Consider the following 16,177-nt stretch of genomic DNA (forward strand, 5'->3'; position numbering starts at 1 on the left):
GGGCGAGTTGGCCATCGGCACGTCAGTTGTAAAGGGACAACACACATCAGCAGCGTTTCATTTGAGAAGTTTCATTAGAAGGCCCCACAGGCACCGTTTGAACATTTATCCCGACATTCCCAAAGGGCCTTTGCATTGCAGTTTACATGCAGCTCTTGCGGTTATTTATCCAAAGCCAATACCTGCAGCAGGGTTCACCGTCAGTGGGGAAGATGAAAGGCTTCGAGCAGACGTTTCAATCAAAGGGGTCATTTAAACCAAGGCGCTCAGGTCCTGTCACGCTGATGGAAACTCGTGCGATGGGCTGGGAGCTGCATGTAGATGCATCAGAGACTTTCAGCTTTCAAACTTCACATTTACATTCAAAATTGCATTTCATAAACTAATTACATCCTAACATATTCAAGTGATGACACATCGGGCAGGATGAGCAAGTTTTCAGTGTACAATTTAGTACTTTCTATGCAAGTCGCTGAACCCGTATTTCATGTTCAAGCGCATCACACAAGGTTGGTCACTCCATGTCAACGGCCTTTCTCAGATTTAAACGCCAATGTAGATTCACACAACAGATCGTTATAAACTTAACAGTTGAGCATTTTTGCATTGCTCGTAAACGGCGTTGTGGGACTACAGGAAGTTTATAGTTTGCACTTGCAAGTGAAAATGTTTCCATCCATGTCAAGGTCTTCACACCACGATGGAACCTCTTTCAAACATTCATGCAGACATTTTAAATCCCTGTCCAATTGCAAAAGCACCACCAAGCACAGGGAATGATCAACTCAACAAATTATGCACTGGTTAATGGTGACGTCCTTTAAACTAAATCTGCCAATGCCATGCTTAGGAGAATGCACAATATTGTGTTCATAAACTTTTAAAGAAAAAATTGACTGCACATTTTCTAATCTGTTTTCAATGTAATGTCAATTATGTCAACTAGAAATAAGACCTACAATTACCAAAAATTAACAGCAGCAATACAGAATATGAGCGTAACATTTGATTATTATAAAAATGAACGTCATCAGGCATCGAGGGCGAGCACTGAGTGGAATGGCCGAGTGTGCGAGTTCTGCATGAACAACATTGGTGCAGTGGCTGTGGAGCGCAAGGATCTTCTGCTTGTTACTGAAAAGTTAAAGTACCTCTGGCCTGTGCGTGGTGGAAAGGACAAATGTGCAATACTGGTGCCCCGTTTACGCAACCGGGATTTGTGCATTAGCGGTTTAAATCTGTACGTCGCTTGCCACATGTGTTACACGCCCTCGCCCAGCTTGAGTCGTGCAAACTCCTGTGCCAGGCTGATGGCCTCGGGGATGCTTGTGGTGTTTGTGCCGCTGGCCTGGGCCGACACATCCTTGCCACCCCCGCGGCCTCCCAGCAGCGGCGTGACGTGCTGCACCCATGCACTCGCCTTCAGACCGCTGTGCACTGCCTCCTGCACACACGCATACGCCAGTTTAACAGAGCCACACTGCGTGTGTTGTACACTCGCTTAACATCTGTTCATTTCTCTGCCCAAAATCCATCACTCTTCAAAGTAGGAACATAAGGCACATCGTGAGGAGACTACAAACTAAACTGACCTCCGCGACCTGACACAGGCAGGTGACTTTTCCAGCGTCATTATCCACAGCAAACAGCATGGTGGAGGTTTGAGGAGAGAGACTCTTGAACAACTTGAGGGCTTCATTCAGGGCCTAGGCAGACAGAGCAATTTAACAATACTACTGCATTGGCACGTAAAATAATGAAGCAATGTTATGCTTAGAGGCACTTATCATACAACCGCTATTTTCTGTGACACATAAGTCTTGAATTGATCAAATTCTCCACTTCCAAAGTCTGCCCAAGAGCTCTGATTAGCACTATACCTTAGCAGATGCACCATTATCCATCTCCATGATGACCAGTGGCTTGTTGGGGCTGTTTTCGATAAGCTGCTTGGTTTTCTCCAACACCTGGAATGCAGAGGGCAACCCTATCAGCAGCCACCTCAGCAGAGCACAATATTATACCGGTAGGAACCTCCTAGTTACACCAGCCCACAGGGGATTATTGTGTCCGTCCATCGTGCATCCAAAAATGGCAGGGGTGGGGCTGGGTGGAGAGGGTGGGGAGGGGCTGAGTGGGGAGGGTTGGGAGGGGCTGGGTGGGGAGGGGCTGGGTGAGGAGGGTGGGGCTGGGTGGGGGGTGGGAGGGGTGGGGCTGGGTGGGGAGGGGCTGGGTGGGGAGGGGCTGGTTACCCCGTGGTGCCCTAATAAAACTCAACGTTTAACCTACTCACGCCGGCTTGTGCCCGCCCTCACAGTCGGCCATATTTGCAGAATACACCACGCCGCCGTTGACCCTGGCCATTGACCGAGCAACCCAACGTTCCTACCAGCTCCCTCCGCAGGAATTTGTTTCTGGCCACTGTCTATTTAGCAGGAATTCTGATCCACACTACAGATTCTCTCAGGCACCTGTAGCACAGATGACTTGAGCATAATAGAGACAAGTGCATTTCTATGGCAGGGTTCCTCATCGTACAGCCAGCCAAAGCAAATTATTTGTACATTTAATATCTGCGTCATTCCTAAAGCGTAAGGCTTTCATGAAGGGAGCTATGTTTACATTGTCTGCAGTAATGTCGCAGTAGCTTTCAAGTTTAGTTTATTTAACAAGGTGAGAACACAAGAGACCAGATCAGTTTCACTTGCAAGAGTTATCTGGAGCATTAGCATATTATCTAATTTGGACAATGACTTTCGCAACCAATGGCTTAAAATAACGTGACAGGATCTTCAACGTCCACCGTGAAGCAGCTGTAGCATATGTTATGGTTAATACACAAAGTATTAACCAGGGCATCCTGCTAGATTCCAACAGGGAACCTCTGCAACAAATGTCGAACGTGCTACCACTGGGCCGTGTCACCGCACGCTAACAAAAGTAGTGGAGAGAGTGGTGGTGCTGAGAAAAGAGGCCAGGCACCTTCTTCTGGAGGTCGGCTTTGCTGGCGCGGTCCAGGTCATCCATTGTCCTCTTGAGTGCTGTCATATTCTCGCGCAGCTTGTCCTTGCGCCACTGAGGAATAGTGGCAGGGCCCAGGACCTAGTGGAGAAAGTATTTCAGATGTAGCAGACATGTAAATGAATTCATGAACAACTTAGCCACAGACCATCTTCCCAAGTGAGTCTGCCAATCCAAAACTCACCTCCACTAGGTCAGCAATCTCCTTCTGGAGATCCTTGTTGGGGGCGGTTTCGACCTTCACCTTCTCAGCCAACGCCGCCACGGCTTCCTGGATGGCGTCAGCCTTGCGTGTCGCCTGCATGAACACCATTACTTTACAGCTATTTGAACCGTTAACTCAAGAAAGACTCAATGAGTCTCGTTACTTTTTTCAGAGAGGGTCCTTCTAAGCGTTTGTAGTCGGGGGTGACAATTGCTGAGTTTTTCTAGTGAGTAATTTTTTTTATTTTAACCATGACGCCGGCACACAATCGCCAAACCTTCAAATGTCATCATGGGATCTTTGACAGAGCAAATTCTGCAATGTATTTTACAGCTAAAACACAAGTATTATTAACCGCGGTGGCCTACCCTATTTGAACCTTTTCAACAAGTTGTGGACGCGCTACCGCTGGGCCATGCGACTGCCGTATTGTTGAACTGAACGATTTGTTGATTGTAACCTTATATATAATTAATGTACAACATTCTCAAATGCAATGATGCAATTAGCATGACGCAATATAAAATTATATTGTTATTATAACCTCACTAGAATGCACGCACTTACAAGTTGGTGGCAACTGCTGTTGGATTGCACTCTGAATGGAATCTGCACGCACCTTTGTGGACTCGGTTCCCGTCACCGCGACGATTCGACGGATTCCTTTCGCAATGGCTTCCTCCGTGACAATCACAAAAGATCCAGCGTGGCCAGAGTTCTGCAGATGCCTGTCACAGAGTAGCACAGCATCTTTGTTAGTATGCAGCGCTTCCTTGTTTCTCAAGAGTGCCTTCAATGTCACTAGGAAGAGGCATGGCAAGACGAAGGATACAAAAAGCGGCAATAATTAGCTGATATGCTTTGCGTCGACCCACGTGCCACCGCAGAACTCGATCGAGTGGAGAGCACCACCAGGGCCAGATGGGTCAGCCAACAGCTCGGGCACAGGCACGCCCACCGAGACGACGCGCACGGGGTCGGGGTACGTCTCGTCGAACACGGCACGCAGCCCCGCGATCGCCTTCGCCTCGGCCAGCGGCACATCCGCCGTGTACACCGGCTGCACACACCACACACGCATACCCATGCTAAGCAGAATGCGGCATCGCACATTCGTGCATGCGTTTCGTTGGAGATTCTCCTGGAGATCCCGTGTCGACTGTGCAGGCGCGGCGGGATCTGACGGAGGGCAGAGAACGTTGGAAAGGTGTGGTGGCATCAACGGTTATTGCCACGACCACATCTTGATCTTGAGTGTGTGTCATACCTCCAAACTTAAAAAAATCTATTATTTGACTGCACATGAGGTAGAGTTGATGAACGTAATGTGAGAGAATTTGGATAACATTGTCGTGCAACAACTGAACACCAACTGGTTATGGCAATCTGTGGTAACAGGGTTGTGGGAACACCAGTCTTCTGGTAGACACGTCACGACAAGAGCTACCGTGCGGGGCGCAGACGCAGCGCACCTTGGCCTGCCGGATGATGTCGTTGACAATCTCTTCAGTCTTTTGGATCTGGTCAGTGGTCATGGCGCCACGCGCAGTGAAATCGAAGCGCAGGCGGTCGGGTGCCACCAGGGAGCCTCGCTGGTCAGCCTCGCCCAGCACGGCCCGCAGCGCAAAGTTCAGCACGTGCGTCGACGTGTGATTGCTCATGATTGGCCGGCGCCGCGCCTGTAATAAGTATCAAGCAGGATGGGGGCGGTGCATCAACATCAAACAACATGGAGGGCCTGCCCAGAGGCTTTTCAAGAGTCGCAGCCAACAACCGAGTGCCGGAGAACATAGATCAGTAAATATTGCTTTCGACAGTTGCAAAACAAAATGGCAATGTAAGCCATCTGTACACGACAAGAAAGCATGCAACGCTGCGCTTCCTAGATCGTATCGACTACTGGACAATTCTCAATTCTACACAGCTTTGTTGGTGTGCTCACCTCATCCACGTAGAGGGTGACTTTGTCCCCGACCTTGATGTTGCCATACAACATTCCTATGTGCAGTACGTAGCCACCACGCACCTGCGTGTTCTTCACTGTGAACTCCGTTTTCTGGTGTGCAGAGATCAGGAAAGTGGTCACTTTGCAAACTGTGACTCATAGACCACTCCACACGAGTTGGCCATACTTGGCCCTGCAAGATTAAACAAGTAAACCCGTAAAAACAAAGTTTTTCACTCTAAATCCTTTATATGCGTGGCGGCTAGAGTTCTCTCGTCCTCTGGCTTGAGATGGCTGCAATCTATGGGTCAGATGATTGTCTGCCAGTATTAAGCAATTGGTAATTAAATATTTAATTAGTTTTCCCTAAACAGTGTAAAATTTTGGAAAAAAAATTTCACGAAAATTAATTGTCACACACAACGAGTCTGTGTGGAAAATGTCAGGTCGATTGGATCACGGGAAGTGGGTTAAAAAACGAGCGAAAGATTTGCACGGTCCTAAGCAAGCAAGCGAACTTAATATAAAGGATTTAAAAATATATTCGCCTGTGGAGGACGCGGGGATCGATCCCGCGACCTTTGGCATGGGAAGCGAGGGCACTACTAACTGCGCTACTCCACCACGGCCTGTGGAGGGGTTACGCTCTGGACTCTTGCACTGTGATGTTCAGCCAAAGCCTTGAATGCTTTCTATTTGAATATATGTAAAATACATTTTTTTTGCCAGTATTAAGCAATTGGTAATTAAATATTTAATTAGTTTTCCCTAAACAGTGTAAAATTTTGGAAAATTTCACGAACAATAATTGTCTGGCACAACGAGTCTGTGTGGAAAATGTCAGCTGGATTGGATCACGGGAAGTGGGTTAAAAAACGACCGAAAGATTTGCACGGTCCTAAGCAAGCAAGCAAGCACGCGAACTTAATATAAAGGATTTAAAAAACCTGGAATATTACTGGTCTCTCCTTGCATTTCATCTCTTGAAATTGTAAATAACAAAATTAAGACAAGAATATGTATTGGTAGTATTATGCACTGTTATATAAACGTACATGTTGTTCGGCGGTGAAATACCCAAGCGGTAGCGCGTTTGTCGCGCTCCCCCCTGGTTAGCACTGTATTAGCCACAAACACGATGTGCCGCCTAGTCACAATGGAGATTAAGGATCGCCTGATGTCAATCTAAAAAAGGTAGGCCATGTGTGCCGACGTCACTGTCAATATTACTCACAAATGACTCCACTTATTCAATTGGGAAACATGGCAGGACCCTGCAAAAAATGATCTTGAGACTCGGTGAGGTTTTCCTGGTTGAATATATTTAATAATAATGATAAAGTGCACAGTTTTTGGAGTATTCAAGATGGAACAATATAATCTCACATCCTCACTGTCGTCCTCCTTGACCATGTAGCCCACGTCGTAGATCTGGCCTCCCTGCTCGGCGTAGAAGCAGGTCTGGTTGAGCAGCATGCCGCACTCCTTCCCAGAACTTGCCTCATCCACAAACTGCTTGTTTCTGCGTAGCGCTATCACCTCTGCCACCACTCTCTCAAAGTCTGCACACACGCAAGGTACACGCGCATTACATCGTCACGCACGCATGAATTCAATGTCAAATAAACGTCCACATGGTACGGAACTCGCAGACATACAATCATACTTTTTGGTTTCTTTCGGGAAAGTCACGTAGATAGAAAAATAACAAATAGATCACGACGTTTCGATCGCAACACAAGCAATCGTCTTCAAGTGAAAAAACACAGCAGGCAGACTGCTGAGGCAGGAAGAAATGTAGCGAGAGAGCTGCTACTGCAGCCAAAGGTTATATAGGTTTGAGGTGGGTACAACCCAAGGGTAAGTGGGCGGGGCTAGAGATATGACTTCAACCGAGAAGATGGATGCAAATTTAGCAATCTTTGGAAGGATGTTGATCAACCAGGTAAAATGTTAACTGTTGTGTTGGCCGACTCTCGGAGTTGCATTACATTTCTAAGTTTGCTAAGTTTGATCTTTTTTTTCTCTCTCTCTCACCCAGTTCCCTCTTTGAATTTCACCCCCACCCTCTCGCCCGTTATGGCAGCCCCTCCCCCTCCCCTCCCTCCCCCTCGGATTAGCCGAGGTATGCCGAGGTACGCCGAGCCTCTTACATTGACTTGCAAATTCCATCTCTAGCCCCACCCACTTATCCTTGGGTTGTACCCACCTCAAACGTAAATAACCTTTGGCTGCGGTAACTCTCTCGCTACATTTCTTCCTGCCTCAGCAGTCCACCTGCTGTATTTTTTCACCTGAAGATGATTGCTTGTGTTGCGATCGAAACGTCGTGATCTTTTTGTTATTTTTCTATCTACGTGACTTTACCGAAAGAACCAAAGAGTATCAATATTCCTGCAGTCACGAAAGCTTCACATCAAGATAGATATACAATCATTTAATCCTGCACCACACCTCTATTCCATCGCGATTACGTGGGTGAGAACAGAAGGACGTGCTTGGAACACGAGTGCTGTGGTCAACATCTTCTTGATTGACAATCCTCAGCAGACCTCACAAAATAAATGGGACCGAGAGAATAGGAGCCATGACATCAATTTTACATAACAGCAGACCCCTCATGAAATTACAAAAATTGCATTAAGATGCAGACACATTATACATATATTTAAAATTCATGTCTTATTGTAAATTTGGCCACGTTGCTCAGTGGTAGGCCGACCGATCGTAAGGTCGTAAGTTCAAATCCTGATTGAGGGTTGACTAAGCCCATTATACCTCTGGGTTCGATACAATAAGTGTCACTTTGCAAGAAATAACTTGTCTCTGCCATAGGAATGAGGAAATTCCACCACTAGCTCAGGGCTGTAAATAGGAGGTGAGCACCGTCTCAACGCTCATGGGAGCAGGAAATATTTTCTGTGCAGCTGCAAGAAGCAAAGATGAGTGACTGCAGAGCCCCTCATCTCACCATAGTTCCCATTGGCATCGGCGCTGTAGTTGTATTTTGGTGCATCATTGGTCGGCGGCAGACCCCGCTCACGCAGCTCATCAATGGCATGAATGTCCAGCATAATCAGGTCCTCGTCTCCAAAGCCTCGCGCCTGAGATTTCAGCTGCAAACGTCACAGCCAAGACACAGTTATCAATGAAGAGGTGCGACCAGAAAAGAGTTGAGCACCAGAACAAGTAAATGTGTGCTTGCTCTTGGGGGCGTACCAGTTATGAAACTATGTAGCTTGGTGGTTCGGCCTACCTGGGCAGCCTTCTTCTCCTGCTCAAAACTCTCCATGTCGATGGTGAGCCCCTTCTCCTCCGCAATGAGTCCAGTTAGGTCCACGGGGAATCCGTACGTGTCGTACAGCAGCCATGCCGTGTCCCCTGTTCCACACGCACACAAAAGGACAAAGCAAAGGCTCAAAACATGTTCACGTCTGATCTCAATTGCTCTTTCGGGGCATCTGTGATGTACAATAATTGTTTATCAAAGATATCCAGAGTCCAACATTTCTTTTTTCCAAGAGGGCACTGCAGTGGGTTGCATGGCCAACACCAGTGACAATGTCTATTTTTAGCTATAGGAGGAAACCGAAGAACCTGGGAGGAATGAATGCTGGACACGGGGTGAAGATACCAATTCCATAGAGAATTGCACCCGGGGTGGGAATCAATCCCCGTGGGCACGCAGGAGGAGGACTGCCGCCAGTGTGGCTCTTATGGGTTGTTGAACCATTTGTTTATTGCAGCCTGGACCCAGAAATGAATCGAGTCGGTTAAACCAGGTTTGATACCAAGGCCCTCAAAAGGCATGTGTACGCTGCCTGTGACGTGCACGCGGACCAAACCATGCGAGTGAACCAAACCAACTAAGGGTACAGAATATATGCATAAAATCCACCAAGTAGCAATTGGCGTAGGTCCTGAAACTGCACAGTGAAAAACGCAGGGTATTTGTGCGCGTCTCAGTGGAATCGCAACGCTAAGCATGCAGCAGTGGTCATCAGGGATTGTCATCACTCCTGCTATACCCGCCAATCAGCTGCCAAGATGACAACCCCCATGCAACATGGCAATCGTGAAGTCCCTATGCCACATGGCTGCTGTGATGTCATCACTCCATCTGTGGCTGAGGTAAGTTGCACATCTATGTTATTAATGTTGTTTAGAGTAATGTGAGAGTGATTTTGTACACTTACAAAGGAGGACAAAGATGACAGTCGGTGGAGATGGCACACACAAAGGAGCCACGCTCAGTCCCACACTCACCAGGCAGGACGTTGTCATTGATGTTTTGGATCTTCCTCTCCAGGATGCGCCGCCCACGACTTAGCGTCTTGAGAAATTGCTCCTCCTCCTCATTGATGACATCTCTCACAGCCTGCGGGTCCTTCTTGAGCTCTGGGAACGCGTCGCCCTGCAGCCACCAAGTAATGAAGACACACGACAGCACAGGTCTGACATCAATGCATCAATACACTGACAATCCATAAAAACAATGATGGTCAAGGTGATTTGCTGTTCAAATGAGCATCGAGGCGGTGCTCATCTCCTTAGCACCGGTGTACAGCCCCAAGGTAGTGGGGGATATATCACATTCCTATAGTGGGGGCAAGTCTACAGAACAACCACTGTTGACTTCCTTACATGGTGCTTATTTTATCGACCCCAGCAGCGAGGAGGGGCTAAATCTTGGCTGGGAGTGTCCCAGCCAAGATTGAAACTCACAAATGACCAATTACAAGCTGCTCACTCGACCGTTGAACTGCCCAGCCGGATATTAACTCAATACAGTGACACAATTATTTTCACAGAGGCACAATCATGCACCACTGAGTGTAACTAATTTTAAGCGAATCCGTGTTACTCAACAATCAGCGAGAGTGAGCGCAGAACACCGGGACGTTCCTCACCAGCGTCTCCACCACCACGTCCACCAGGGTCGAGAAGAAGCCCTTCTTCGCGTTCATCTTCTCGTGCGCGTAACGCACCGCGCGACGCAGGATACGCCGCAACACGTACCTGTGCCACGCATACCGGGAGACGAGAGACCGGACCTGTGATCCTCCGTCGGCCCCAAAAGCCCTAGGGCCGAGGGAGCCACAGCCGGTGAAGGGGGCGAGTGCCCGGTGCGAGAGGAGCCTGACCCGCGGCCCACGTTGTCGGGTCGACCCCCGTCGGACAGGGCAATGGTGAGCGTGCGCGCGTGGTCCGCCAGCACGCGGTATGCCATGTCAATGCCGTCGGCGTCCTCCTTGCCGACGTGTCCGGTGTAGGCCCGGGCTCCTGTGCCCTGCCACCCGCGGAGACACAATGCGGACGTGCACAAGCGAACACTTTAATACGAACCACACGCACAGCCCCACCTCGCCGCTCTAATGTGTTCACGTTTAGACATAAAGATACATGCTGGTAGAGTAATCAGGTGTGAAGGTTATTTACCCAAGTGAGAACAAGTGACCGAGAGTCCGATTTGCAAAAGTATCCCGAGTCAACAAAATTACACAAAAGCAATAAAATTAATTAAATGAAGCAAATATAAATCAGAGAAAAATATAGTATTCAGAGCACAAACTGAGTTCAAGGAGAAACCTAAAATACATCATAAATCAAGAGTAAATGCTGTTTTTATACATATGCTTTCACAACCGAAATTATTAATTATTAGCTTCATTAACAACACCTGAATATAATTGAGGATAGTGTATTTTCCCGGCTACTGTACCAATTCACTATCGTATTACACTCATCTAACCTGCCAATCACAACCAATGAACCAGCCATCAACTCTCATTATTAAATTTGCTCACCCCCACCGACTGTCCTGATGGCAGTCAAGGCACCTACTAAAGACGGACCAGGAAAATGGTCCGTATTCACGCGAGAATTGAGCTCTTACTTACACATGGTGACACTGGATGTATACTCCAACGAAAGGTCATTACAAAATTGTCCAAAGCCAATTGCATTAAGTTGAGTACAAAATTGTCAAAATGCTGTTTGCATATCAATGTTCCTCCTCCAGTTTTGCCGAAACACCAAATCAATTGGCACTATTTGCCCACGTGATAATGTGACACGATTGGCTCTGTTGGGTTGAGGGGTATAGTTGACGTTTTACATTATATCTACATGATGATGTGATCCGAAAGTAACAAATTATGAATTGCGATGTTAAATACATTTGTTATAATACCAGTTGGCTTTGGACAAAATACCTTTGAAGTACAAATTACTTTTGTTCACGGGTTTGGGGAATGGACGGCATGCAGTGTGTGATTATACCTGCTGTATGGCACGGAAGAAGGGCTGAAAGAGGTCGGTGTCATAGTTGGACATCTTGCCCTGCATGATAGACACCAGCCGCTCCAGACCCATTCCCGTATCAATGCTCTTCTTTGCCAGGGGGTGTAGACTCCCATCCGTCTCCCTGCACCCGCACGCGGTCCCCATGAGCACGTGTTCACCCCTGACCTGCCTATTTGGTGGAAACACCTGTCCTGCAATGGACAGGTGTTTCCACCAAGTAACAATTCAACCCTTCAGCAATGAAATCACTTGCCATGATTCAAAGTTACAATTCAATTCGAGAAACTATTCTTTTTTGTCTTGTGTTTACCGTTTATTTTGTAATGTTTTAATTTATTCCATCTCGTTTAGAGTTTCTTCACAATTCTTTAACCCACATGCAGCATTTGCATATAATTTGCAGAATTTTTTATATATGTGCTCACACAATATTCGATGCATGGATAGCGATCTTAAGAATAGATTTTAATCAATGCATGCATCTTTACAATCTTAGTTCCCATGGAGAGGGCTGTGCAGATGACGAAGCAGTAATACAAACAACGCTCGGGGGAGCATGGACACAGCAACGCGTGTGCAGCACCGGTTGAACTGAATGAAGACGAGGTTCCAGATTTCCAGCACGTCGGGGTCGTCCTGGTTGACAAGGTGTGCCGCATCTCGTCCTCCAATGCGGTCGAAGTGGATCTCAGTGCAGGGGCCGCAGGGTCCAGTGTCTCCCATCTCCCAGAAGTTGTCCTTCATGCTGCCTGGCAGCACACGTTCCTCTGCCACACTGTAGGCACACACATACACAGACAGGACATTCAAGGCCACATTCAGCAAAGCGTCACAGTCAGAACTTTGCCTGCGACACTGTTGGTCCCGCTGCATGCTTGGTGGTCGATTTAAACTAATGCTTCGTCCTTATCAGGCACTGTGTCATCTTGAGGCACTTTATTTACAGGAACTGCTGACACTTTGTGCTCCTTGATAGCAGTGAATGCTTAACTTTCAATGGTACTGAGAAGTCATCTAAAAACAGGAGAGGTAAGAAAATGTAGTTGTGCTCCCTGCCTCTGGAAATCTTTTCCAAGCCATAAATATTGAAACAATCAGATATTTTAAATAAAAGAATATTTGTTTGAGATGGCTTATTTATTAGCTGCATTGCTTGGGCAATGGCTTAGAGCTTATTTATTTATTGTAAAGCACCCAGAGATACTCTGCAAGAATATATTGAATACAAAAGCAAACACATCGCATTGTAATAGGTATTGTAAATGACATTTTACTGCATTGTATGTTGTGATCGCGACACTGTAGGAAGAGTGCGGTCGTGACCCGAGGTCGAGCCAGATCTGCTTGCACTCCAGGTCGGGTTGCAGCTGGGCCTTCTCGTCTCCACCAAAGTAGGTCACGTAGAGACGCTCGAGGGGCAGCTGCAGGTCTCCCACCAGCAGCGCCATCGCCATCTCACACGCCTCTTTCTAGCGACACCACACGTGCAGCACCACTCAACCGTTCACTCCATCGGTTTCTAACGGGAGGAGGTCATTGTGAACCCCAAGGGGGGTGGGAACCAGGTTGTGGTTGTGAAAGGGTGCACAATCACTTGGAAATGTTAACAAACTTGGTCTACAAATTACAGGAGAGGTTGGTGTAGAAATTGGCCTTTGGGCAGAAACTAGGACTGTACAATCCTATGACTTGGCAATTTGACACATTGCAGTGATAGGGGTGGTGCTTTGATGCTTGAATCTCAATGTTAGTCATTAACTTGCATGAGGCTGAATTCTAGGAGAGCTTGTTTGTAAACAAGCCATGAAATTCATTATGCTAACAGCAAGCGAAACCAATGAACACGCAGCCATGTGGATTTGGGCATGTAATGGGCTAATGGCCCGAATGCCAGCAGCGTGCCTTCGCAACAGCTTGATGTATGCTCACTACTAGACATTCACATTTGTGGAGGTTATATAACGCTGTGCACTGGTGTCACACCGCTGCTCTTACCTTGAAATAATCTCCAAAAGACCAGGAGCCCAGCATTTCAAAGAAGGTGTGGTGGTAGACATCCTTGCCCACATCATCCAAGTCATTGTGTTTGCCGCCTGCGCGGATGCACTTCTGCGTGTTGGCCGCGCGGTGCAACTGGGCCATCGGGTGGGATGGGTCAATGGTGTTGAGGAATATCGGCTTAAACTGTAGAAGGAAAAGACAGAACAAAACATTCTCCCAAAGGCACCAAGTGTCTTTGAGTGAGCCTATGCAAAAAGCTACATTCCTGACCTTGTTTGTTTCACTTCTATAAGGCCGAGAAAGAAACGTTCATGCAATGGCACATTTTTTTGTTATCTACAACCACCAGCATATTTGGTGACAAGAAACAAAAATACATTTGGGGCTCTTCCTCAACCTTGATTCGTGGACACAAATATTTCTTGGTTTGAAAATACGCTTCCTGTATGGTAGCCACCTGCCACAGGAACCTCTGGTCGCAGCTATAGTGCCCCAGGTACAAGCACACACCGCCTACCACCTGCTGGACATTCACAACGACTCACGGGGCTGGGAATTCACCTGGTTCATGCCGGCATTGGCAAACAGCAGCGTGGGGTCATCTCCTGGGATGGTGGAGGAGGAGTGCACGTACGCGTGCTCGTTCTTCTTGAAGAAGTCGATGAACTTCTGTCGCACCTCGCTGGCACTCAGAGTTGGTGCCATGGCAGCGCTGGTAAAGCGCCGGGTCGCACCTGCGTCAGCATCGCCACGAATGACAAAGGTGACATCGTCTCGTTAGCCGCACTCGCACAGAGGAACCCTGCGGCGACTGGTCCACGCGCACTGCCACTTCAATGAGCGTGGACGCAGCAGATTGTGTCGGGGGAAGTTGTCAAGTCGAGTGTTGCGTCTACGACTCTTCGTGGTGGTCAGGTGCCCAGGCAACCCCGAGCACCTTGGCAATGAGGTGGGCCACCCCAAGGGGTTGTCTACGCGAGATTCATGTTTAAGTGTGACCTCTAGATGCGACACCTCCTAATGGTTACACTCGACCACACCTTCACGTGTTAAAACACGCGGCGTCCTTGAATGCTGCCCAGACCTGTAACGTTGTGAGAGGAGGAAGGAAACCCCCAAAGAGAGACGACAACGACGACAACACCCGGCAAAGATGACGTGGAGGCAGTCTTCAGCATCTGCGCATCGCGCCCCGAGTGAAGCTCCAGGACAGAAACTCACCCCGCTCCAGTCAGCGGCACTCAGCGCACGACAGTCGAGTTCATGTTGGTGGGTTTGGACGGCTTCATCAAAGTGCCACCACCTCTGAAACGCTCTCGGTGCTAGTTCGGTGAACCCTCCTCACACAAGAGCCGACAACCCGATTCTCCAACTCTCCAACGGGGCCCACCAACACACAAAGGGCATCGACACACGAGGTGTAGAAACACACGGGCCACCAAAACCATCCACGCAGCGAAACATCAACGTCGTCTACAGAGGAGGCCCTGCAACACGCACGGCTCACGAATACGACGACACGGGGAACATCAACACACGGCATCGACTCGACAAGGCCCATCAACAACAACCACCACTCCCATCGCACGCAGCACATCCGCGCCATCAGCAGCTCGCAGCTCGAGAATGAATGGCGCCTCCTCCTCCTCCTCACCGAGAGGGCGCCGCGTGGACTCGGCACGAGGCGCAGACGCGGGGCCGATGGAGACGCGGCGAGGGTCTCGCTGTGAGGGAGACGCTGTGGTAGAGACTGTGATGTAGAGGCTGTGGTAGACGCTGTGATGTAGAGACTGTGATGTAGAGGCTGTGATGTAGACGCTGTGATGTAGAGACTGTGGTAGACGCTGTGATGTAGAGGCTGTGATGTAGAGGCTGTGGTAGAGGCTGTGATGTAGAGACTGTGGTAGAGGCTGTGATGTAGACGCTGTGATGTAGAGACTGTGATGTAGAGACTGTGGTAGAGACTGTGATGTAGAGACTGTGGTAGAGGCTGTGATGTAGACGCTGTGAGGGTCTCGCTGTGAGGGGTCTGGTCGCTGCGCTCTCCTCCCCAGTGACGTCACGCGGCTGATGCAAGCCGCGTGACGTCACCGCCCACACACGTGCTCGCGCCACCCCGCAGTTATATTTCATAATACACACACGCATAACGCATTGTATTTCATAGTGCATATCGTATATAGCGTAAGATTTCATAGTGCATACGCGTATAGAGCGTTATATTTCATAACGTAGACGCGTATGTGGCATTATATTTCGCAATGCGTACACGTATACGTTAGATTTCGTTATGCACACGCCTATACTGTTTATTTCATAGTGTGAACGCGTACAGAGCGTTATATTTCATAATGTGCACGCGTATATGTAATTTTATTTCATAGTGCATACGCGTATACGCAGTTTAATAATGCACAACACGCTCGTTTGCATGTTATGTACGCGCGTATACTGTACTAGCAGGAAATCACCGGCGTTGCCCGGGTACTTGCGGCTATATTTTGTGAATGTAGAGTGGCTCAATCACTGTATTCAGGAGGGGGTCAAAGGCGTTACAGCATCTGTCAAGATGTAGCCGTGCCACGTGTTCCTGTAGTGAATGCGTTCACGAGGGGGTCATCATGTGAATGTGTTCACGAGGGGGTCATTATGTGAACGTGTTCACGAGGGGTCATCATGTGAATGTGTTCACGAGGGGG

General features: G+C 48.2%; 1 protein-coding gene across 1 annotated transcript; it reads right to left on the reverse strand.

The window, feature by feature from the left end:
* Positions 1-55: 55 nt before the first annotated feature.
* AARS1 (alanyl-tRNA synthetase 1) lies at positions 56-15,513 on the reverse strand. The gene is made up of 21 exons (XM_061565868.1): positions 15,133-15,513; positions 14,040-14,212; positions 13,473-13,661; positions 12,801-12,946; positions 12,061-12,252; positions 11,454-11,598; positions 10,316-10,461; positions 10,082-10,190; positions 9,438-9,585; positions 8,428-8,552; positions 8,143-8,287; positions 6,558-6,733; positions 5,169-5,282; positions 4,699-4,905; positions 4,102-4,286; positions 3,846-3,954; positions 3,206-3,319; positions 2,983-3,102; positions 1,881-1,967; positions 1,593-1,706; positions 56-1,444 (listed from the first exon to the last, which is right to left on the reverse strand). The coding sequence occupies exons 2-21, from the start codon at positions 14,181-14,183 to the stop codon at positions 1,262-1,264; spliced, it is 2,898 nt and encodes a 965-aa protein (XP_061421852.1). The 5' UTR covers positions 14,184-14,212; positions 15,133-15,513; the 3' UTR covers positions 56-1,261.
* Positions 15,514-16,177: the final 664 nt, after the last annotated feature.

This window comes from Lethenteron reissneri, chromosome 35 (genome assembly GCF_015708825.2).
Source record: "Lethenteron reissneri isolate LAM-NWPU_2019-01 chromosome 35, ASM1570882v1, whole genome shotgun sequence".
Classification (NCBI taxonomy): domain Eukaryota; kingdom Metazoa; phylum Chordata; class Hyperoartia; order Petromyzontiformes; family Petromyzontidae; genus Lethenteron; species Lethenteron reissneri.

Coding starts and splice junctions, on each gene's coding strand:
- AARS1 (XM_061565868.1), bottom strand. CDS start 14,183: ATGGCACCAACTCTGAGTGCCAGCGAGGTGCGACAGAAGTTCATCGAC. Junction 10,191..10,315: donor CCCGACAACGTGGGCCGCGG/GTCAGGCTCCTC, acceptor TGCGTGGCACAG/GTACGTGTTGCGGCGTATCC. Junction 5,283..6,557: donor AGGAGGACGACAGTGAGGAT/GTGAGATTATAT, acceptor TCTGCACACCAG/AAAACGGAGTTCACAGTGAA.